Here is a 25,262-nt window from a genome sequence, read left to right as displayed (position 1 = left end):
ACAAAGCAGTACATGAAGAGTGTACTCACTGTACTCTCCTCATTGGTTTCACACACTTTCGTTTGCATCATTTTACCGTTTGGATCTCCTAAGCATGAGCATGCAGGAGGAAGGCTGGGCGTGAGATGAACGGCAATCAGTTGGCAACAGCCAGGAACCGAGGTGTTCGCTCTCGGAAGCACAACACAGCGGAGACTGGAGAGCGGCCTGTGTAGATATACACATTATGTTCCAAGGCACCGGAACATTCTTATCACACTTGTGGGGTGCCTATGTTCAGGCCCAAATTCTGGCTGTCCCACAACCTCGACAGAACCCCCGACCGCACGGCATCTATCCTGCAGACAGATTTGCCCGTCTTCTCGTTTTTTTGACACAGCCATCAAATGTTTTCTCGGCGTTCGCCCACCAAACCTGTCGCCCGTTTTCCAACTCTCTCCATTCGCTGAACGAAGGGCGGGCAAAAGGATTTAGCGCAGCGCTCCGGATTTAGAAATTACACGCTGCCATGTTTATGGCATCCCCGCCGCATTCCTGGGATAACCATACTGTTACCACGACTCGTGGCGGCACGCCTTCGGGATCAGGGAGATGGTAGAAGGAGATACCGGTCAGAGTCTGTGCTGCTAGCACAAGCTGTTAGAGAATAGGATGTGTGCGAGATGAACTCTCGCTTTGTTCCTGTCCCACAGGTTGGGGGGGGGGGGTCTAATTAAATTTACACTATTCATGTTTCGTTGCAATAGTTCATTGAAAAGCAAAGAGAAAGAAGCACTTGTCTGTATGACTTTTTTAGATATATTTGACCTTTGAATGTAACTGACCTCTAAGGCATTCAGATGGAGCACAAGGTGTAATAATTCTGACTATTATGAAAGCCCTATTTATAGAGCCCTTTCGCAAAAGTGTGTGTGGACGTGCAGTACTGTGCAGCTGAACTCATTAAACAGCTGAAGGGCTGCGGGTGCGAATCTTGCCCAGCCCCCTGCGCATGGCGTTTGCGTGTCCTCTCTGTGTTTGCTGTCCTCGTGGTGTTCGGGATTCCTCCCTCATTTATAAAACTCGTGAAGTGCAGGTGAAAGGGTGACTACGACTTGTACTTTGAGTAGCTGTGCGTGTTCTGTGACTCAGGATTACTGCATCCATACACTTTACAAGCGATACATAAAAATTCATTAACTCGCTATCGTTAACTGCCTCGGTCAGGGTCATGGTGGTCCGGAGCCTATCCTGGAAACGGAGGGTGCTGAGCTGATAGGGTACACCCTGGACGCGATGCCGGTACGCCGCAGAACTACATTAACATTTTACAGCATTATTTAATGCTTGTACGCTGGTTCCACTTCTGTGATTGAGATCCACATGCATGTATCTATTTCCCCCTTTACTGCTTTGCATTGCTGGTTTAAAGCACTCAGTATAGTGTATCGGAAGTGTACAGCTGGAGTTTACTGGAGCTTTTGTTTACTACCTGACAGATCGCATTCGGTTCAAGAGTAAGAGAGGTTCGACAAACAGCTGAAATGATTTAGATTGTTGTCACCGGAGAAGTATGGTCCCCAACCAACATTCAAGCAGCTGTTCATTGCATGACTTGTCTTGCCTTGCGTTTAAGTGACATGGAGGTACACAAGGGTCAACGGCATTGAGCACCTGCTCCCCGAGGAGACTAAATGGCGTAGTAAGAGGCATGGTAACCTTGCACGATACTGCAGTCCTGCAGCGCGGTTTCTCACGAAGCACATATCCATCTATCAGGCCATTTGCAGCGTACCGTCTGCTTTGTAAACTGAGTTGAACGCAGACTGACAAGTGAAATGTCTTTGAGCTACTCTCGCAGGCAGGGAGATACGGCGATAGCTCACGGCGGATATGAGCAGCTGTCGATAAGTCAGTCTTATCACGCAATGATGGAATCCCATTTGTCCACCCTTCCTCCTGTCTGTCTTCCTCAGATCTGCCAAGGCATCCACTGATGGCTCCTTTGTTGTCAGCACATTGTTCTGTAGGAGAGTCCGGCCCGTGGATTGGTAGGAACAGCGCGCCGATTGCGCATTCATTGCATCATAGGTGAACTGCTCGCAGGAAAGGACTTTTCATTTGTTTGCCTCCAACGGAAGCACCGCGGAGCGCAGAGCACCCGTGGGGAGACTGAACGCGCTTCGTCTCGTCGCCTGCTGCAAGCTGGAGGGCGAAGACGGTCGAAAAGCTGTCGGCTTCCTCTTGTCCTCAGCTTCAGTCTCTATTTGTTCGCCGCTCAGAACGAGTAAGGGGTCACTCCTCTGTTGGACCTGTTCTTCTTGTCCATCGTTAAGAGGAATTTCCACTCTCTTCAGATCAGTCCTCTGAAACACGGGTACTCTGCAGGAAGGCTCTCACAACCTCTTCCTCCTCCTCCTCCTCCTCCTCCGCCAATCTCTGTCCCTTCTCTCTGTGTTGATGTGACGCAGAGCTGTCAGGTGGGATGAGCAAAACAAGCATCCAGTTGCAGAAATTCAGGATGGTGTGTATAACTTCGTGCATTTACCTTTATTTATATAGCGCTCGGAGGAATCTCAAGAGAACACGCGGCCGGGTTAAAACCCATGCTTGAACCGACGGCACCAGTGCTAGCCCCTGCACCGCTGTGCCCCACAACACAAAATATTTTTGAAGTTTTTCGGGATTTACACCATTCTTCTATCCTCAGTCTATTAATGCTCCACACAGGTATCCCAAGTGTATCCCACCTATATGGTTTGTATTTTTTTGGGCAGGCATGTTCATGGTACTGAGAGCGAAAGCTACACATGTGTTACAGGGGAGTGAAAGAAAGGTGCATCTGCACTGCAGCAGTCTAGTAGGTTCCTGCAGCGTTGGCTCTGCCACTGAACATGGGCAGAAAGCACTTCTGCAGATGCCATGAGGCAGGTGCCACCCCCACCCCCACCCTCCACTGACCCACAGCTATTCACTTTTAATCATTTTTACGTTTTACATCATCCTTCGCAAAGACAGCCCCAAATAAAACCTCATTGTCGTCCCTTTCGATCGTTCTTTGTCATCACCCTTTCGACCACGATAACACTATGTGCATGCTTTCTTTTTCTGGTGGAGTGTTTATTCTAGAAATTAATTTCCTGATTGAGCTAATTTAGCTTACAGTTATCAGTTTGGAAATCCCTGGAAAAATGTGCTCATCTTGCACATCTCCAGGATCAAGAGACCTTTCTGTTTTTGTACATAACATTTGTGGATTTCCCTTGGGGTTAGGGGACATATATCTGCAAACCAAGTGTATTTATTTCTACATTTCTGAACTCATGGCAGTTGACAATACCCTTGAAGCAATTACATTTGAAAAAAGCTCAGATCACATAGTAGGTCAGTTTATCCAAAGCAACTGACGTTGCTTGTTTGGTAAAAGTACAGCTGCTTCATTTCTGGGAATACAAGCGTAATCTCGATGACTCTTGATCACATGCCTTGCTCCTAGCACACGCGACACCACGGGACTAATGTCACTCACACTTAATATTTACCGTCTCCATCTCAATATGGGAAGGAGTTTAAGGACACATTGGGAGCTCACAATGGTAAGAAACATGTCATGAGTTCCTCTCCGCGTTATGTCCACATAGCGGCAGAAGCATGTCTGCAACGTGTCCTGCCCCACACTAGTGAGGGTGTAAACACAGCAGCGGTAAGCCCGAGGCCAAGCTGGAGCTGGAGCTGACCCAAGGCGACTCAGAGGCTAGTGCTCCAGAGCCGGAGCCCTCCGCAAAGGTGGCGGATTCAATTTCCTGTGACTCCACAGAAAAGTTGGCGCACCCTGCCGTGGTGCCTCCGGGTCTGCCACTCGGGTGCATGCTGGCAGGGCCAGCGCGGCGCAGTATCGACGCACGTGTCCTTGCTCCAAAGCCAGAGAGAGAAACAGAATGACAAAACATAAAACTGTCTTTTTGAGGAATGTTTCGTTTGTACCTGCGGTGAGATGAATTCACACCGTTCACAGCGCAAAACAGTCACGTAAAACACGGGAAAAATACTAGCTGTAGGCATTTTTTCTGGAAGCTTCCAGTTGTGGAGGGTTGAAGAGGACAGCCACTGAACAGCGTATGGAGTCCCAGCTGCTGCTTAGTGCCAGGAACAAGAATCAATGCACAGGTCTGTACCCTCGCTGAATGACACATGGCTGGCTTTGCTTGTTCATACGTTTCTCATTGACAGTGTCCTGTATAAATAATTCCACTTACAGCCTGTAGGGGGCATGCCATGGCCATGCATCCGCTCAGCCTCTCTCCCTGATAGCACGGGGAGGGGAGGGGGAGAAAGAGCTTTTTTCTTAGGCAAAAAAAAAAAAAAATCCAATTTTGCTTGTGGGCAAGACAGGTTTTTTCTGTTTGTTGTCCTCCATGACACATAACCCGTTTTCTCCGTCTAAGATGCTAATTCAAAATAGCAAATATGGGATGGGTTTTAGGAGAATTATGAAAAACCACAAAGCTCCAGGAAATGAAAACATCAGTTCAAGGGCAATTCTAACAAATGCTGTACACCTAGAAAGGACTGCATCTCATTCAGTTTGAAATTAACCTTGTATCTTTCGTACGCTCGCTCCCCCTTTGTTCTCGTCCCCGGCAGTAGAGCAGTAAGGTATTAAAAGCGCACCTTGCACAGTTTCAGATGATACGTATGCTGTAAGACAAACTTGGCTTCAGTCAGTATGTTTCTCCTCATCGTAATTTATTGAATGAAATATCGCATTTTGTAAAATCATCTTCTTAAGCACCATCATCATTTCTTGATCACGTAACAATTTTGGCCCAAATGCACGACGTGGAAGTAAGTGCCCTAATTGGTCGAATTGGTGAGTGAAACGGAGATGGTTGAACGAGCGAGTGAGCGAGGGAGAGAGAGCGAGAGAGGGAGAGAGGATGTGGCGAGGGAGGCAGAGAAGCACTCGGAGCACCACAGACTCCAGCGGCTCTGCGACTCGGCTGTCACCAGAGGCCACGTTTAGCTGCTGAACCCGAGCCATAGTGCAGCAGGACTGCGACCGCAACGGCAGCCTCAACCACTAGCTGCTCCTCACCTCATCTCCACGCCTGCCTGCCCACCCAGCCCATCTGCTGCCAAAGCCAAGGGGGAGCAGCAACCAAGCTCAACCTGCTGGCAGGGGAGGGGCTGTTCAGTCTGCCACAAGCCACTGGTTACACGGAGCCTGGAGCACTGAGGGGAGGGAAGGACCGAAGAGAAGAAGAAGGTCTTGCTTGTGCTCTGGTGACTGCTCACCCCAGCGAGCACTGTTGAGAGAGCAGGATGGATTCGGGTGGAGAAAGCAGAGCCCCGTCGCGGACCAACGGAGTGTCCCGCTGCTCTTGAGTTCAGTCCCCAGGGGCCGTGTCCCCTGGAGCGGTGCATGCCTTGCTCCCCTCTGCTGACATGCTCTTTGTGATGAGATGGAACCTTGACTTGCTTGAGCTGTTGCTGGTGGGTACGTTAAGTTTGCTTTTTGTGAGGAATCACACGCACCCAGGTATGTACTGAGACAGCTGACTCTTCCGTGACAGTGTCCTGTGTCCTCCTCTCATCGCTCAGCCTACAGTCGTACAACCATGAGTTTTCACCGCTAGTCTGTATTCCATATTCCCTAAAGAGTTGCGCGCTGCAAAGGTTAGAAAACCAGGAGAACGGGGATCCGATCATCAGTCTGTCTAAGTGTTGCTTCCTTTCCATTTAAAAATGCGTGTGTAGTGTAAAGCTTATTCTCGCATATGCATTCTTCTAACACATCATTTCATGCAAATTACCTCCCGCGTTCTCTGTGGGATAAATGCATATATGGCTTTTGTTCCTTATAAATTCCTTTGTCAAGATGAATGACCAGTGCTCCCACTCTTGCAAAGAAGGGATGCCAAAATAAGCATTCATGGGATTTCCCCCAAACAAACAGAGGGAAAGGGGAGGGGGGTGTGGTACACCAGCTCCTCGTTCCCTTAGCTTCTGAATTTTTATCAAATCCTTCATTCTCCCCCACTTGGTCACACCATTTGCATGGGCAATGGAGCATGCGGAGCTTAGCAATGAGGAGTAACGTTCCCGTCTGTTGTTAAACAGAGGCACGCCGAAATAGCCCTTGAGCCGCTCTCGTTTGCCATGACACCACCATGACAGCTATGTAATCGGGAATTATGAAGAGGCTGCGTTTAGCTGACTCCAGCTGTCATCTCTCTCCCACCGAGGAATCGAACGTTTGGCAAATAAATTGTAGTGGCGTGGAGATGCGCTGTGGCCAGGTGCTACTTCAGGCTGCTCCAGGCTTCTGTGGGAGCTGGGGGGTAGAGTGGTGGGCGAGGCACAATTTCTCTGATGACAACAAGCTAAAATTGTCAAGTTATCAGCCCCTAGCCCTTTCCTACAAGACAATGCCTTTATCTGCAAAATATTAAGAATCTAAAAGACCCATTCACATGTTTCACTAGTAACATGCATGTGGAAGCTTTGGCACTAAAAATCTACTGCTTTGCTGTTATGAGAGTGTGTGCCTGCTGAAATATAATTACCCAGATAAAAGTACCACCTACCTAGGAATCATCTGACGAGGCGTTAATCCTCTCCTGAGGTACAAAAAAATCGAAGAGCTTTTACTTGCACGCAAAATCTGTTATTCATGTTTTTTGCACTGAGAGCAGTATTGAATGTAGTAGAATTGCCATATCTTACCACTTACAGCATTTCATTAGTTAATTCCAAACACAAAAGAACAAAAATTTTGTTAATTGATCTCTCAGCCTGAAGTACATGTATATATATGCATATGATGTATATGTCAACAAAGTCAGATTTTTCCAAAAAGCTTGAGGCATGATATGGATTCAGTCCATCTCTGTAAAGCTCAGCAAGACATTACAGGTTCTGGTCTCCAGTTAGAAAAGAAATGCCGGGTACATATTCATGTCTGCATGCTTAAAGGCATCATGTGATGAGGTGAGGAAAGGAATCGGCAGGGCACAATGAACAAGAGCCTCCACCCACGTCTCCATGTCAGAGAAAGGCTTGGTAGTCCACCTTATCCACCAGCAGCACTGCATTCTACAAATTCCATTAAACCACAATAACTGCTGACACATTATTTACTTAGTAATTGATAGGATTTTTCATTTAAAACAATTTTCATTACATAGCTTTCAGTTTTGGAGATTTATGATTTAAGTTCATCGCTCAAGGGCTAAACAGCAGCTTCCCTCCTAGGGCAGTCTTCAACTATCTCTTGCTCAGCACAGCACCAAACAATATCACTTCTAGCTTACTAATGCAAGTGTAGTAAAAAGGCAATAACTTTCATCAGGAGACGTAACAAAACATGTCTTGAGTTTTAGCATTTTAACAATACATGGAAACAATACACTAAAACATTATTCCTGTAAAGCCACACCATGTCATGACAACCACTGAGCGAAAGATTTGAACCTGTTGGACACTTACCATTTATTCATGCTATTGACAGGCTTGTTGTGGGATGCAACATCCTATATTTCACAATTATACACAATTCTATCCTGCAATTATGTTTCGTGTCCTAGAGCATAACAACATTTCCTTTCTTTCCTAAGCATGACCATTCATGGTTTTTTAATGCCATAACTCTTTTCACCACTAAAAAAATAAAAGACCTGCTTTTAAATACAAAATAATGCACAGCTGGTGAGCACTCATCTTGAATGTGTATTTTGTCTATTTGAAACACAACAATGACTGAATCATTTGTGTGTTGGGAGAAATCAACATGACTGTATTAACTGGATGGATGTTGACTGAACCACTGTACAAAAATACTATTTTTGTTTGTTGCAGTTGCATTTTTTGTATGCGGCGTGATAAGTTAACGTATACTTAATGTAAATTTTTCCTTTATAGAGCAGCAAGGTCAGCCATGAGAAATGCAGTGGGTTTTTATAGAGTTCCGGCTGTCCACTGGGATGTATAGTTTTGACAAACTGGAAAGATTTCATTTAAAAGGCAACTGCCAAGGACATTTGCTCATATCACTCAGGGCTGACTCTCAGATCCTGGAGACATGTACGTTGTCACAACTGAATGATATACGATTCAGTTTTACTGATTTAAAAAAATAAATAAATACATAATATTGTCCCTCATGGTTTCTGCCCTAATCAAGAGCCTCCCATTTTATGTCACTGAGATTTGCAAAGGAATGTTTACAAAGAAATTGGCAAATCCCACAAAGAAGAAAGAAAGTAGTGATAACAAAAAAGAGGCTAAATTTATCCCAGGATCTCAATCACGGAATCCAACTTTTTCCACGGCACTAAAGAGCACGGTCAAGAAAATTTCCAAATGTTCTTCTGTGCGGAATATATCCATTGAAGATGAAAACGGCAAAAACAATTCCTCATCTCTTTCACCCACATTTAGTTATCGTGTGGCAATAGCTAATGGACTCCCAAAAAATGTCCCATTACTTAACACCAGTGAAGGAATTTCTCAAGAGGTTTTATCAACTGACAGCAGTCACTCTGACTCTCTGAGTGAGGTAAAACTTTGCAACAGATTTGATGAACACAAAGCACTTACCATGCCAGTAAGAAGAAATCGCAAGAGCCTGACAAGTCTGGCACCCTCCGATGGAAGTTCAGAGGGTGAGCGAGTAGAACGAACCAGTCTCCATACACTGCGACTCGGGGCCTTGCGTAAACTGAGAAAGTGGAAGAAGAGTCAAGAATGTGTCTCCTCCGATGGAGAGGTCAGCAACTGGAGGAAAACCCTGGGCATCCGAAGCAAGTCACTGGACAGGGCTGGACGAAATCAGAAGGCCACCTCCATGGAACCAGGGTCTAGCTCCACCGGATGCATAAGCCAGACCCAAGATGTTATGGAGATGATCTTCAAGGAGTTACAGGGTATCAGTCAAATTGAGACTGAGCTTTCAGAACTGAGAGGGCATGTCAATGCCTTAAAGAGCTCCATCGATGAGATCTCTAGTAGCGTTGAGGTGGTGCAGAGTGAGATTGAGCAGTTGCGCTCGGGATTTGTACAGTCAAGGCGGGAGACACATGACATACATGACTATATCAAGCAGATCAGCCACCAGGGCAACAAAGCTACTTTGAGGTTTCTCAACATGCCCGAGAATAGTTTTGAAAAAACAGAAAATCTCATTTACCAAATATTAAAAGAGAAAATGGGGTTCACCGACCCATTTAAAGCGATAAAAATTGAACTGGCTTATAGGTTGGGGCACCAAAGAGATTGTCCCAGTGCCAAGCCTCGACCTGTTATTGTAATATTCTCAACACCTCAAGACCGGGACGTAGTTCTGAAAAAAAGCTACAAGCTGAAAGGCACTGGCATATCTGTGTCTACCGATAGCCTTGTTCGTGAGATAAAGGAAAGGAAAGATAAAGGTATGACCTCCTCTCAGACATATGAAAGCATGGATATCAAAGTCTGCATGAAAGAGAAAATCGATACCGATGATTGGGACTCCATGGACAGCGATAAGGAACTGGAGGCAACCCTAAATCGAAACAAATATTCAGCAATGCCAAAGGCACCCCAAAAGTCTAAGTCTGAGAAGAAGAAATCACACTGCCCTAGGTCATCAGAGCCTGGAGCACATTCAGGCACATCAGCACAGTACAGCAATGATAACTTTCAATCATCTGTGTACGAAGACCCTGACAAACAAACAAAGCCTTATTACACTGACCTAACCCCAGTCTGGTTTTCACAGAGTGAATATTCAACACCTAAACTTAGTCGCTCAGAGTCTGACTGCTCTAAGCTCTGCCAGTCATACTCTGAAGACTTTTCTGAGAATCAGTACTTCAGCAGAACCAACGGCTGCTCCCTTCTCTCCTCCTCAGATCAGGAGCTTTGGCAGAGGAAGCAGGAAGATATGGCATCCTCCTGGTATACAAATCCACCCAACCCAGCTCTAAGCCAAGAAAACCAGAGATACATAGAACCCAATGGAGCAGAGACCACAGAAACTATAGACAGTGGTGTGAGCAATGGGCTGGTGTGTGCCTCAGGTGATAGGAGCCATTACAGTGGCTCCCAGCTTTCACTTCAGGCTGATTTGTCACCTTGGAAAGAGTGGCACCACTTGGAACAAGGGGCAGATTCAGGCTTAGATGCTTCTACCGACCACAATATAGTATCAGAGATCAGCAGTCCATTTGACCCAAGGATGACCTCAGGTTTCCCTGAAAACATTACAAAATGCCAGGAGGTAGATTTACAGTTTGAAGGAGAAAACTACATGACATTGGACAGCACTCCATCCACATGCCCGGGTATGGAGAGTGAATCAACAAGTCAGCCTGATGCTCAGAGTGATCCTTACCCAGAAGGAGATGTAAATTTCTACCAAAGCCAAAACAAGTCCTTGCCTATGTATCATAGCCAGAGTGAGATCAGACAAGAAAAAACAGAGGAAGTGCCAAAATCCTGGCATAGTCGGCTCAGCATAGACCTCACCGACAAAACTTTCAGTTTCCCAACATTTGGATCCACTCTGCAGAGAGCCAAATCTGCACTGGAGGTAGTCTGGAACAAAAGCTCCCAAAGTGTGAGTGCTCCTGAGGAGCCAACCAATTCCACATTCATGGGTCGATTCAGGACTTTGTCACAATCCACTGCAAATGGCTCCAGCACAACCATAAACTCAGATGTGTACACAGAGCCTTTCTACTACAAAGCCGAGGAGGACAACAGCGAGCAAGCTGTGGACAATGAGACACACTACGTGGAGGTGATGGAGCAAGTGCTGGCCAATCTTGAGAACAGGACAAATGCAAATGAGTCAGAAGAACCGTACCAGGATTACAATGTCGCTCATGCGATGAACTATGTGCTCGAATACGACTGCAGCTTGGACGAGCAGTATGATGACGAGTACAGCGAGGGGTATGATGATAACCCAGCAACAGAAGAAACTACAGAGTCTGAGTTGATGGGATGTGTTCAGGAAACTGAAGAAATGGAGGACAACGTTGCACAAGAGGATGAAAACCAAAACTTGCCAGCAGTGGTGGAGACTCCACCCAAAAAGAGGATACGTCCAACATTCAAAGAAGTTGCTCTGAGGGCCTACAGAAAGCAAATGGCCGAACTGGAGGAACAGATCCTTGCAGGAGGTACATGCATTCTTTACTTAATCCTTCACTTCATGTTGTATCAGAAAAAATACTGCTTTTAATGTATTGTTTTCTCCATAAGCTATATAATGGTTCATTGACAGGTTAATTGTCAGGCAAGGAAACACGTCTCTGTTGGTACATGTCAAGAATTTAGTTTTTTTCCAGAACAAAATTTTGATTAAAATACTAAAAGAGCAAGTTTAAAAAAAATAACGGATCTGTTAATGAACTGATCTGGGAAGAAAACGTTCCGACAGAAGTTAGTTTTAAAAAGAAGCATTTAGAGGCAGTCTAACTTTAAGGCAGATGGTAGCTGTCATTTCGATTCCACAGAAAGCTGTGTGAGATCATTAGAGAAAGGATGGAAATTGCTTTTTCCGCCAAAACACATGGTGTTCTAAAAAATGCTGTTCAGAGCTGATTGAAAATTCCTGATTCTGTCCCTGTACAACAAAGGTGAATCCATAAGGCTTCTGGAATAGACTGTTACCCGAGGAACAAGGATATGGGTCTCTCTTTTTTTTTTTTTTTTTAAAAGTTTTACACATAGCCCTCCTTCAGTTATTTGATCTTGCATGAGGTAGGACTGGTTGGGTTTCAGGCTATTAATGTGTGATATTCAATTCACCATTACTGTCATTATACAACATAATGAATTTTAGCACGTCTGTTATTCCTCAGTACTCAGCTGGAACGTGTCTATAGATTATGACCCTGTAACAATGAAAATTTTCTTCATTTTTTCTCTTTCCATTAGATACACTGGAATTCTAAATCAGTATTCTCTTTTCCCAGCATGAGCAGTGCTGATGGCTCACTGGAGATCATTTATCATAGCGCTATGACAAATTCAATGCATTTTGCACAGATATGTAGAAATACAGTTTAGCAGGATGCAACAGCTATCTTGACAACTTGACACATCTGTGAGCACATGACTGGCAGTGGGTAACCATGCTTAGACAGTTAAAGAGTTTTTCTTCGTTTGTGACTCATTATCTGAGTGCTTGTCCACTCGCAATGACCTGTCTGCTATACTTCAACAGCTGCTTTCTTGCCTAACCATGAGTTACAGTTGCAGCACATTTGTGCTTTGCATAGGATGGAATTTATGCACAGTTTACATGACAGTGTTTATAATTAAAAAAAAAAAAAGTTAACTGAATTTGGATTTTAAATATAATCAAATTTTGGTTGAGAAAGTACAGTATAGTGCGTTATCACATGAAGAGCACTCACGTTAATCTTTCTTTTCAGTTTGAACTGAAAAAGAGGGTTCATGTTACAATACATCTTTTCCATTGTCTAATAAAGGCTAATTTGAATATATACTATCTCATCCAAACTCTTCAATGTCCCGTGGTGCAAGAGCATCAAATTTTCATTCATCTTTGGTGCTTCTGTGTACAACAGAACAGTTAAGGAGATGAAACGGTTATGCTTGCTTTCGTCCGCTTGTCACACACCTCAGTGTGTATCACAGTACTGCTTCTGAAGATGTCCCACCAACTCCCACTGGCCTGGTGGTCCCCTGATTGTTCTGCTGAGGTCCTAGTGCTGAGCCATCGTGGGATCTGAGCATAGTTGAAGTCTCCACTGATCCCATTTCACCCCCTACCCCTCCTCAAGGTTACTACATTGTACAGATGGGAAGCACATGTGTCCCAGATTCTTGATCTGGTGTGATCGTTAAAAATAGAGACTTGAATGAGGCAGAGTGAGGCTTATTTTCTCAATGCATTCGGTCAATTTATTTCATGAGAAGAAGTGCTGATTTGTTTGGGTTTTTGGCTTATTCATGGTAAAATGGCAGTTATTGAGGGGTTGATAGTGCTTACTGCCAGTTTGTTGAAATGCAAGGAGCAAGACCAATGAACGTTTTGAGTCATGGTCACGGGACAGGGAGACTGTGTTCTCCTCTGGGTTAGCTCTGCGACTCCACACAAATAAGGTTAAGAACATGACACGATTCGCAGGGTGCATCAATTCCATCTCAGTTAATCTAGCCCTCAAGACCATGTAGGATGTGTCCTGTGGGCTGTTTTCCACTCCCTGTGGATGGATTTCATTAGAAACACTGCATTTCACTGAGATGGTGATGCTTTACTCCTCTGGATGCTCTTAACTTGGCTCCTTTCACCTTTTGGTTAAGAAATTTTCAAGCTGATATGTGGCATTTTTTGACAATGTTTTCGCCCACCATTTATTTACTTTTATTTTTTATTTATTTACTTTTATTACAATTTTTACATTTACTTACAAATTTCAAAGAAGGCTATAATAAACCAAAATGTACAAAAATTTTCAGTTCTAACACTGCAGTAACAGTACATATTGATTTGAATGTATACTTTAAGCCAGATTCAGAGCAAATTGCTCCTGCCTGGTCAGTAGAGTCACTATTTAATGTTCTCTGGCTTCTGTCAAGAGACTGTGTTAGCGCTCTACATTCAGCTCATTCCCTTGGGTTCCTCAATAATCCTGTCATCAAGCTTATCTAAAGAAACATGAAAGGCATAAAACCAACATCATTTAGTGTTATTGCATGAATGTCTTCAAATAATGCTTTGAAACCATGACTCCATAGGCTAAAAATCCACAAAGTATTTTTTCTTCCTTTTTATTGTCCTTCCTAGAGAATGACTTTCCTCAACTGTTCACTCGGGAGTCACTGAGGTTTGGTTCCGTTTCTGGTCCATAAAGAGAGCTGAGTGTTCACTTAATGCTATTATTTTTATTGCTGTGTTTGGCAGCAGCGGCAAAATATGAGCAATAAATCACACACTACACAGAAATTAATTATACTTGGCGTAATTCTGGTGTGTTTTTCGGGGGGAGGGGGGTTAAAGTTCATAACGAATTCTTAACGAAACAGTCTTTCACTTTTTATGATAATAATCACTCAAATTTACTGGAGGTCCGTCAGCGTTATGACCATTCCATTATAAAACATTTGATGACTTTCCTGTCTACTTGACTTTTATACGTGTTACACAGCTTTACATTGTTTTTTTTCAGAGGAGTACAGATTCTGGAGTTTATGTACAATACTTGAAATAATTCTAAAGATTCAATACTTTGCTATAAAAAACACAGGATTGTTAAAAGACTGACCTCTCATATGGTAACTATCTGATCAAGACACGTTTCAATATGTATCCATTGTGGTCCTGCTTGACTCAAGCAACCATACCATTTCTAACACCCCTTCTTTTGGTTCTCTTACAGACAGCGCTGCCTCGGATGCACAGGTTTCTGAACGGCGTGTTTCCTCTATCTGTGTCCGTCCTTGTCTCTGCGGTGTTTGTGACCATTTGTGACCGTTTGTGACCACACATGCCACGGAGGGTGCTGCATGTGGGTTGGGTTGTCTCTGCACGCTGTGGTCTTGGACCTGTCTGGTGTGTTCCAGACAATCATAGACAAGTTTGCCTTTACACAGTGGGCCGCACACAGGGCACGTAAAAAAAAACAAATGCCGCCGAGGCCAAAAAGGCACAAAATTAATTGAATGGTGTTAAATGTTAAAGCCACTATGTTATAAGTTGTTAACTGCAACTGCAGGCTATAACCACTGAAATCAATGTCCAGTTCAAATAGTTCCTTTTCAAGAATGATTTTTCATGATGTGCTCTCGATATGAAATCTAATCGCAATAATTGCGTATTAGTACAATCGTGCATATTGTATATATCCAAAGTAGAATAACTATCGTAGTGCAGTGCGCGAATCATAGCTAGAAAACAGTGGTACTATAGTAGACGAACAAGAGGTTATCTGAAGTAACATTTTCGTTGTCTATTGTGTTAAGGCTCGCCTCAGCAGCCTCGGTGCCCTGGAAACGTCAACATTCCTTGGGCTTCAAGGAGCTGGAGGGTGAGTGGTGGACTCCTCCAATTTGCTTTATTCTTGATACATTCAGAAAAGTTTATAGGGAACATGAAAACATACCAAAGAAACATATTACATTAGTTAATATACATTGCAATTCAGTTTATGTTTGGACTTGTAACACTACTGATGTTGTCAAGAAGTAATCTCTACAGAATCTCTGGAAATATGCTTCTAAAACTGTTTATGGCACTTTGTAGAGCAATATATTTATGTTTTCAAACAAAGACATGAAATATTACTGAATTCATTCTGAATTTACACAAAAGATAGATCCTTGTAGGTCCTTCTAACTGCAAGGGAATATCAATAATCCAAGAAAATTCAGTTTACAAGGAAATACTTGGCATCGGTACCTTCAGCATTGATTAATGCACTTCTCTTTATGGTAGTAACAGGTTAATTACAGCTGTTATAAAATTACAGAAATTACATTTGTATATGAAGAATAAAAAATAATCTACTGGCCATCATAAATACATAAGCAGGTCAGACATTGTATGAACGATAACTGACTCGAGAAAGGGATTATCCCAAATTAACCATGTGTTATTTTGCCAAGTGCAAAGTCCGCATTAAGATTATGTGTGTGTTTGTGATCTGTTACGGACTACCGTGAAGTCATCCTGTGAGACTGAGACTGATAAATGTGGATCCTTGGCCAAGGGGAAGGACGACATGTTGTCATCTTTGTCGGTGCAAGGGTAATCCATCGTGCTAACACACCGCTCAAACCCTGGACGCTGAACAGCTAATGTAATAAATGCAGCGTGGGAAAGAATGCACCAAAGGAAATCGGTGAAGTTCACGAAACAGCCGTTTTGAAGCAACAGATCATTATTGTGTTTTTTGTGGTTAAAATGTAAAAATCTGCAGTTGTTTAGAATCATATCCAGAGTGTATCCAGCTTCTGTCATCCAAACCACCTCAGCCTTGCACTCAACATGTGGTTTTTGAGAATGAAAGAATGAATGAATGAATGAATGAATGAATGAATGACATATCTTGAGTCACTACAGAAAGATGGCAAGGGATATTTACAGGTATGGACAGTTTTACATTTGTCAAATGCCATGTAGAACACTGAGACTTTGTACAAGTTCGAAAATGGTCTGATCATTTAAACAAAATGTTCGGACTCAAAGACTATGGTCTCGATATCGTAAGTAACTGGTAGCAGGTATCACAAAGCCATGCGATCCTCCTGATTTCCCTGCTTTGCCCAAGGAATGATACACAGGACAGTTGTGTGTAGCTGATGAGAGAACATTGGCAGTCAACAGTAGAGAGGCAGCCACTCAGGGCCCAGTCGCAGAGTGATGGAAGGGATCATGGACAGATTACACTGTTTTGTATTTTGGTTCCTGCCAGCTTAGGTGATCAAAGCATGTTGCTTTTAGTGAGCACTTGTAATTAGCACTAGCGTTAGCATTAGCTTGCCCTCTCCTTAAGCTGGCTAGATACAATTGCAGTGTCCAAGAACTCGAGACCCATGAATGTTCCAGAATGTTGGAGCTCCCAGTTCCGCTGAAAGCAGACTTCACCCGCTGTGCCGCTCTGATCTGAGAAGCAGCCAAATAGGTGGCTCAGCATAGCGTACCCGTCACCACGTAGCATGAGAGGTTCCTCGGCAAGGGTTGTCACATACCCTGCCCAGTAACACCTGCGACATTCTCCGAGGCAAAATGTCTAGTTATAGGTTCTCCAGTTCCTATAGCCTGGCGCTTCCCAAAGCAGTCATACGTGGAGAGCTCCGTTTTCATGCCATCACTGTTATCCCTCAGTGGAACACTAAGCCCTCGCAAACGCTTCGCATGCGGCCACACGGAGCATCACTGTTTGTAGCCGGAACTACAAATCAAATGGATTTATTTAGTTTCTGTACATGTCCCACACTGTGGTGTTATATATTGGGATGTTATGGAATTAATCCCCTATAAACTTGTCTCTCTCACTAGGCCAGGAAACATTCTTTATGGTATTGACAGCATGCCAGACCTGCGGCGCAAGCGCACCATGCCCATTGTCCGGGACCTGGTGAGTTATCCATTTCCGCAAGCTGTTCGCTATTTACGGTGAACTTCTTAGACCCGCTGCATTACGCGACTGACATATCCAGCTGCCACGTCTCCCTGTGTGAGTCAACACAATTCGCGTTCGTTTGCCACTGGTGCTGCCAAACAGCACGAAGCATAGTGCTTCGGATCGGGGTATTATCAGTGACCTTCGGAAGATCCCTATTCTAACAGTTCATGTGCTTCAGTCTAAAAATGTATGTGCTGTTTTTCAGGTCAGTACTTTTGTTTGTAATTCTGCTCATAATCCTGGGGGTTACAGTATCTGGTGAACTGCAATTATCTGCTACACTAAGGACTGTAGTGTCACAATAGTATGTTTTTAAATATGATACTAGAACAATATCTGACATGTAATGCAATATGTAATACTGAAAGTCCCATGACTTTGGCCAAATAAAACGTTGCTGTCTGATTAACTCTCATGAGCAAACATGCTGGTTTATATAGCAAAGATAAACTGAATACAAATGTTAATGATTGTTCTGTATCTTGATATTTGATACTTCATAAATGCTTCTAAAATTCTCAAAGGAAAAGTTGACATTGTATTTGTCCATATCTCTCACAAAATTAAACAAAAAAAACAACAACATTATTTTGGTAAGTATGGGTTGTTGTACTGTTTTAGGTCTTGCATAGATATTTACCATTCCAACACAGTCCCATAACGATTATGGGCAATATTTTTCAGTGAGTTGTCAGGTTTCAGTCCAGCTTGTCACACCTGCCTGTAGGAGAAAGTTCTACACAAAAATATTAGATGAAATGCTGACAACTCTACCCAAAAATATAGTGAAGGACTTCATTGATTTATACTAAGGCTTTTAACTCATGTAAGATGATATGAAAGAAAGCCTTCAATGCCCCGGATGAAGTCTTTAATGCCAGAGTTGAATCACCCTCCTCCCATTCTTCTCCTTTCTTCATGTCTACAGCTGGCTGTCTGATGGCTTCCGCGCTGGGGGCGACACAGACACTTTTTGGGAGGGGAGGGATCGTTGCCACAGGAAATGGGCTGTTCAAACTACCACAGGTCCAACCAAGGCTACGTTGACATACAGTCAGGATGTGGTCACGTTTTCCATTTCTGCTCGCAGTACCATTTCGCCCTGTGAGCTCTACCAACAGCAATGGCTAACTGCTGCCAGAGACAGAGCACTGTGGGGGAGGCTCCAGACAGCAAGTTTGACAACTCATATTTATTAACAAGACTGAAGGAAAATCGAGGCTTATGGCTCCTGTAAAGTGGACCAGCCTAGCAGAGGGAGTTAAACCACAACAGAAGGCAAAAAACAAACAAAGATCCAAACGTTTGCTTTGCAGATGTTCCTTCGGTATCTTCGGACAACTTGCCTTATATCATGATTTCGATCTTCATTAACCACGGGCTTGCAGCGCCACCCTGGCATGGGATGGCACCTGGGATGTCCATCAAGTTCACCTACCATGAAATTGTTCTCCCTCCCACCACCTCACAGTGCCTTAACTGATCTCTCGATTATAGAGGAAAAAATGCTCAGCGCTGTCTTTGCCCTGCACTCTTCAGAGTGACCTCTCGGTCTAGTTGGTTCTGAAGCAACCTCTGAATTGCTACACATCATTTACCTGCACAGGGGACAGTCGCAGTGACCACAGTCCAGTAATGGGACTGCAGTGTGTGTTTACGTAGCCTGCTAGAGCTGAACATCCATGTGGATGTAGGTCTTTACTCTGGTGTTATCTTTCAATCCACATGACCCCCGAATTCAGCCTGGGCCTGAAATGCCTGCAGCAACCTCATCCCCTTAAGTGCATGTTCACTGAATCAGTAGCTGAGTTCATGTAGGGTTCACTTTTAACCTCCCCCTTCTGCTCATGGTTTTCTATGCTTCTTTACCATAGTCTGGCTATATCTGAGAGTTAGATGGTAAAGACAAATCCAATATTATCAGCTGTCAATGCTTGCCTCTCCTCTTTGTGGTGTGATCTCTTTTCTTGCAAACAATGAAAAATAGTGTATAGTCTCCGGAAATTTTAAACAAACTGGCCACTTTAACGCAAGGAGGAGTCAGCATTGTGTTGCTGGCATCCCACTATATGATAACACCGTGTGTTCATCCTTGTCTGTGCTACGTTAAGCTGTGCCGTACACACAGCAGAAATATTAAGAAAATTCTCACACAGCAAAGTAAAAATATTTACTAACCATGAGCTGGATATTGTAGGTCGCACAGCATGCATTAATGATAGCTTTATTTTTATTTTTTTCCCAAATACAGAACAGGAAATTACTCAGCAGACATTGCACTCTTAAAAATTTAAATATATTTCATGCATGGAATCAAAATTTCCCATGCATATAAAAGATCCAAGTCTGCACTTGCTACCAATGGATTAGCATCTCTCATCAGTCCTAGCCTAAATGAAGCTGTTTATTTATCTTTTTTTCCCCCTCTCTGCTTCTGGACATCTCAGGCTTTGGTAAGTGCCATTTTCCTAATTAAGGTCACATTGCAATAATTATGGTTTTGCTCGTGCAAAGGTTAGCCATCATCCCAGATTAATATGCCGCACACACCTCCCTGTCTTCCAGAGAAACACATTAATTTTTCTCTTTATTTTTCTTGGTTAACTTACTTAACTTCCAGTGGAAGCATTGTTTGACAGCTCAGTCAAAGAACTGTAACTACACCCAACACCAACAATACTTTAGCATTCAGAACATACTTATGTGCGCAAAAGGTACGGAAGAGCCTCCTGTTACAGTAACCACTTTTTTTTAAATAACCAGGATTACACATAAATTAATTACGCTTACAGTTCCTAACCTAACCAAATTATGTACATGTCAAATTATTAACTTTCCTATGTAAACTTACTTATCACCACATATTGACTCTGCTTATTGTAAATTTGGACCAAACGGATTGTAGCTGTGGGATGATACAACCTAAATTCCACTTGCCTTGAATGTTGCTTTAAGATTTTGGAAACTTTACATTTCACCAAAGTGAAACCATAAAACACAGTTTCTGAGACACTACCGTAGGATAATATACTTACAGTTGACTGCCATCAACTGTCATCAGACCCAATACTTTGTAGTTCATCTCATCAAATCACACAGAACTCAATCAGCACACTACTTTTTACACTTCTTTGCCCTAAAAATCAAAACGTGAACATAATAAATTCACGATCCAGCTCAGTAATTAGAAATCACTTCAATTTGTCGTTTCCTCCTTCATTTGCAATTTCCCTCCCTACACCGAGACTCCCTTATTTTACAAGACTGCATTATTTCAAAAGATTTAGTACTCATTACATTGTGAATATTTTTCGTTATGATTGTTATTGGTACTTGTCCCACAGACACTGGCTGCTCGAAAGGCAGGCATATCCTTTGCCCTTGTGACAAGATCTACTCTAAATAACGAAGACCTGGTAAGTGAGCAGCTTTTTGGCTTTACTATTATTACTTCATTCCTCAGCAGATGCTTTAGTAAAATAGACTTGAAATGCACTCATTCACACAACATGATAAACTTAGAGGGGCAATTCAAATCAAGTACCTGTTTCAAGTGTTCTACAGCAGCTTCCATCCTGGGACAAAACCTGAACATTTTCAGGCTACTAATGAGTGTCCTTAACCACAAAGCTACCTGCTGTTTTCTTACCAGTTATGTGCTGTATGAGCAGCCCTTAATTTCAGCCCGTTAAGTATTTGCACAGCTGGCTAGAGCAATTCAGGTTAACAGTTTCACTCCCCCTGCGAGATATAAATCGACAACCTTCTCACCCTGTTCTTAACCGCTATTCCCAGGCTCTGTATTAATGTAGTTAGAGTAATAATAGAGATTTGTTTATTAGTCAGATGTGAATCACACCGGGGTTGGAGAATTTGCAGCCGCAGTAACACAAGGCAACGGAGTATGACTAATGGATCGAACACGAGTGCTGTAAATTTGCGGTTACAGGAGATAAGACTGAGGGCAGGCTTGCGGGCCAAAGAGGAGGTAATGAGGACAGCGCTGTCTGACTGACTGATAGTGCAGCCACAATTCACAACTTTTTGCAGGAAACCCAGCGTAGAAAAACAGGTGATGTATGTTGCCGTTTTTCCTTACGACGTGGATAACACCATCGGGGAGGGTAAATGAACGCGCGTGGTTCGGCTCTGACGGTTGTGAATGAATACAGGTTGTGTTTTCCCAAAACCGTGCCCTCTATCTGTACCTTGTTTCTCCCCCTTCTCCATTAGTAGTGCAGACCAATTCCAACGGCATTGAAGGGATGGGAATACCTTAATCAATGCAGAAAGATTGATCGACCCTGATCCGGTCCTACCTCCACCACAACCCGTCCTTTTAACTTTGGCACTTAATGCACTTAAGCAAGTGACAGCTTTTCCTTATTACTCATAATGGATTATGTGATAAGCAGTCTTGGAAATTAACAAGCAAAGTTGCATGAGCAATGGGAGGGACTGAGCGCTGCATTTTCAACCTGTCACCTGAGGTTAAGAATACGCTGAATTTTAAGATTAGCATTTGGGATGCAGGGTCTCTCCTTTACTGCTACTTTTCACGCAGAAGTTAATGTAGTATGAGTGTGTCTGCCTGGTTTTATAACTATTTGTTATCCTTCATTTACCCAGCAGGCATCCTTATTCACAGAAATCTGTTCAAGGCCTGAAAGTGAATAAATGATAAGGATGTGAGCAGTTTTTTTCCCCTCTCTACATGCTACATTTTTCCAGGGCTTCAGCTGCTTATTTCATTTTGTATCGTGAATGTCTGCAAAATCTCATGTCTGGATATTACAATGGCTTGGTGTGCACTCCTCCTTTACACACTGCACACAGCACATTATTTTCTTTACACGCTACAGACCACTACCTGCTACTATCCAGATACCTGCAAGCACCGGTCAGGTATGTGGAAAATTGCTTAAAACCTGACCTTTTTCAGTATTAGAGATCTGAGCAGTTTCCCAGGAATTATGCAGTTTAGCAGGACACCAGCGCTCCATCCAGCCTCAAACAGAGAACTGCTGTCTGAACAGGTTACATCTGAATGGCATTTGGTATCTGACTTAGTTTCACTCATTTCTACAATGATCCCATGTGTAATTACCTACTAGGCACAGTGGTCATGAGTGCTGAAAAACAAACTGGTGATGCATGACTCTTGGCAAACGCACTTGCAAAACAAAAAGGCTTCACGGTGCCGTAGCCCCTGGCATACATGCGCAGGACCCCTGCTCCGAGGAACAGTTTGCAGTGGGCATTCTGGGACCAGCTCCAGCACCACTAGGTGTCACGTTGCCATGCTGTCCCCATTACAATGCGAGCATGAATGGGGCTGAGAGGACTTTAGGCCCTTCAAGGGCCTCCACAACAACAGACAGGTCTGGACACCTTAACGTGCTGACGGTGGCAGAGGTCTCACTGAGACATCACAGAGTAGGAAAGGGAAGAATCGATGATTTTACTCAATGAATCAACCAACCTTACTTAATCCAGTGTTTGTATAGGCACTGCATATGTGATTTTTTTCAAATGCAATTAGAAATAGAAGATGAAAAAAAACAGCGATTAAAGAGCCCACTATGAGGTTCTGTATCACCTGGAGGGACGTACTGGCAGAAACTATTTTTCTGCGTGCCAGATATTCTTAGCTTCCAAAGGAGAGTTTTGTGTGGGATGCTTTTTAAGGGAGTCATCAGGTAATTTACTGTCTAGGCAGCAACCACTGTGATTTACCCGTTTTCCTTAGCCAGTGGTGCAGGATGTACTTATTGAAAGTGTTGAGACATTGCTCTGTGCGGTAAATTGTTTGTGAATGGTTTTCCTGCAGGAAAAGGAAAATCCTTTAAGTGCTGTTTTTTCAAGGTCAGCAGGTAATGCCGAGCTGGTCATGCAGTAAACCAGAGTAAGAAATGACAGAGTATTTGTCATACTGTCTGTTACTGAAAGTAGTAAGTGATACATGCCAGCCAAAAAAAAAGAAACAGGGTCAAGAACCTGCTATTCAAGTTAATCTGTTGATCTCTTAGCAAAAAAACCTTCAGTCGTAGTTGGATAGGATGTCTTTATTTCGGGAACATCTGAGATACCATGTTGGTCCCCACCGAGCTACTACGAGGACAGTGGTGACAGAGTAATGTTGTTCTACCACACTTCACCCCATTGGTCTTTTCTGCCAGTGCTGATTGATCAGGCTGGCCCTAGAGATATGACTTTCCTTGCACTGTGTTTTGTACCGTTGCCTTGGAGCGTAAAAGCGTGGACAATACAGTGGAAGGCAATCTTGTCATACCATCAGTATTCCTGGACCTTAACAAGTCCAGGTCCAAATATAGCTAGGTCTTACAAAAATGTGATGCTTCCCACAGAGCAATATATCACAGTCATTTCACAGATTGTCAAATGGGTCTCTTAGTGTGGCACCTGATCCATAGGTAGCACTGTCAACAGAGCAGGACACCGAGCCCAGGAAACCATGTTGCTTAAGTGCAACGTGCAGCGATCAAAAGGATTAAAAGCGATTAGCAGAGCTGCACTATTGAATGTTAGATTACATTAGATTAGACTGATCCAAAAGACATGTTAAAGGAGGAATTTGTCTCTAAAATTCAGCACTGGTCCAGCAGGGACGAGTGTCATGCGCTTGCCTTGAACTGGCCCTTTTTTTCCCTTGTGTTCTGCTGTTTGGTCACACAAATATTCAGTAGGGTTTCCTGCTGTGACCAGCTGCTGAGGCCAGGACTGCATGAGTAGCACACTGACATCTGTCTCCTCCACGCACTGAACCACTGACTAGGCTGTAAATCCATCCATTTGCTGTGCTCGTCACTGCAGAGCATCCAGTGATGCCTTTATCCACCGCTGCAGTTTAGTTATGGTTGGACTTCTGCTTTTCCTCCAAGAATGCAATGTGGGTTCTGTATGTGATCTGCCGTGTCTGTTTATTCATCTGGGGGCACATATCCCCACACGCATTTCTGAGGAATTTGCATGTCATGGTTGAGATGGAAAAGTAACAGATGGAGGTTCAAAGTTGGTGGGATACAAGTAATTGTGGTGCAGCGTGCTGTGGCGGTAAGGCCTGTCACTGCTGTCGAGACCTGTTGCAGAAATGTCCCTATTTAAACTAACAGGATGTTAAAGGAATATAAACTGTACCTACATAGCAGTGATTGCAACATGATCAAGACAGCAAATCCTCCTCCATATTTTCCTTTTCAGGTTCTGAGCTACGGGAATGTGTATTTTGCTACAGAAATAGTAATTACTGCTGCAGCCGCACTTGATCTATTTCTATTTTCACAAAGACAAAGAATTTAAACAGAACGGTAGAATTGACACGGTTTCAAGACTGAGATTCTTCCACCATCCCATGATACTGACACTGACTCGGATATTAAGACTTAAATTGTCAACCTTTAACCTTCTTCCTCGCTTTCGTCCATAGGCATTAACACCTGATGTCGCCTTTCTTTTAGGTTATTTCTATACTTTGGAGAAGAATCCCTCTCCGAACAGTTCTCAGTCTGCTACCTCACAAACCTAACCTCTCGTTCCAGAAGATGCACGTCTTGCGGAAAACTCTCCAGGCCTTAATCTACCCCATTTCATCTACAACCCCGCACAACTTTGAGGTGTGGACGGCGACGGCACCCACGTACTGCCATGAGTGCGAGGGGTTGCTATGGGGCATCGCGCGCCAGGGTATGCGGTGTACCGAATGCGGGGTCAAGTGCCATGAGAAGTGTCAAGACTTGCTCAACGCGGACTGTCTGCAGCGTGAGTAGCCACAATAACCACACGTGCTCAGCAATGCCTCTTTCCACCTTGGGCATTCAGTGGCTGCTGAACTGAATTAGTGTTCGTCTATTGTTTATGCAATCCATTCACTCCGGGTGACATCCATAAACATGGGTGCACAGGCATACGCAGCCAAACCGAGTGAAACACTCACACAGACACACACCCTCAAGCATACACACACAGAGAGAAATACACAAACATTACAGAGGATCGTTAGAGTCAGTTGCGAGGATCACTGTGTGTGTTGTACCAAACTGCGCAGAAGTATTGCTTCTGCAGCATTCGGGGGATGACTTTATTCTCCTTGACGTAAAAACTTAAAGGTTCTGGAAATTT

The 25,262-nt window shown here is 43.6% G+C and overlaps 1 protein-coding gene across 2 annotated transcripts in view; it reads left to right on the top strand.

Annotated features, from left to right (window-relative positions):
- Window positions 1-4,912: 4,912 nt before the first annotated feature.
- LOC108929063 (protein unc-13 homolog C-like) overlaps window positions 4,913-25,262 on the top strand; it is a 77,747-nt gene continuing 57,397 nt past the window's right edge. For both annotated transcript variants that reach the window (XM_018743363.2, XM_018743364.2), the window contains exons 1-8: window positions 4,913-5,518; window positions 7,900-11,144; window positions 14,376-14,398; window positions 14,959-15,023; window positions 16,997-17,075; window positions 19,571-19,576; window positions 20,468-20,539; window positions 24,683-24,902. In XM_018743363.2, coding sequence (XP_018598879.1) covers window positions 8,141-11,144; window positions 14,376-14,398; window positions 14,959-15,023; window positions 16,997-17,075; window positions 19,571-19,576; window positions 20,468-20,539; window positions 24,683-24,902 — 3,469 coding nt within the window. In that variant the 5' untranslated portion in view covers window positions 4,913-5,518; window positions 7,900-8,140. The remainder of the gene's footprint in view (window positions 5,519-7,899; window positions 11,145-14,375; window positions 14,399-14,958; window positions 15,024-16,996; window positions 17,076-19,570; window positions 19,577-20,467; window positions 20,540-24,682; window positions 24,903-25,262) is intronic.

Source organism: Scleropages formosus, chromosome 7 (genome assembly GCF_900964775.1).
Source record: "Scleropages formosus chromosome 7, fSclFor1.1, whole genome shotgun sequence".
Taxonomy (NCBI): domain Eukaryota; kingdom Metazoa; phylum Chordata; class Actinopteri; order Osteoglossiformes; family Osteoglossidae; genus Scleropages; species Scleropages formosus.
Note: the sequence above shows the minus strand (reverse complement) of the source record. Positions and strands in the feature narration are given on the sequence as shown.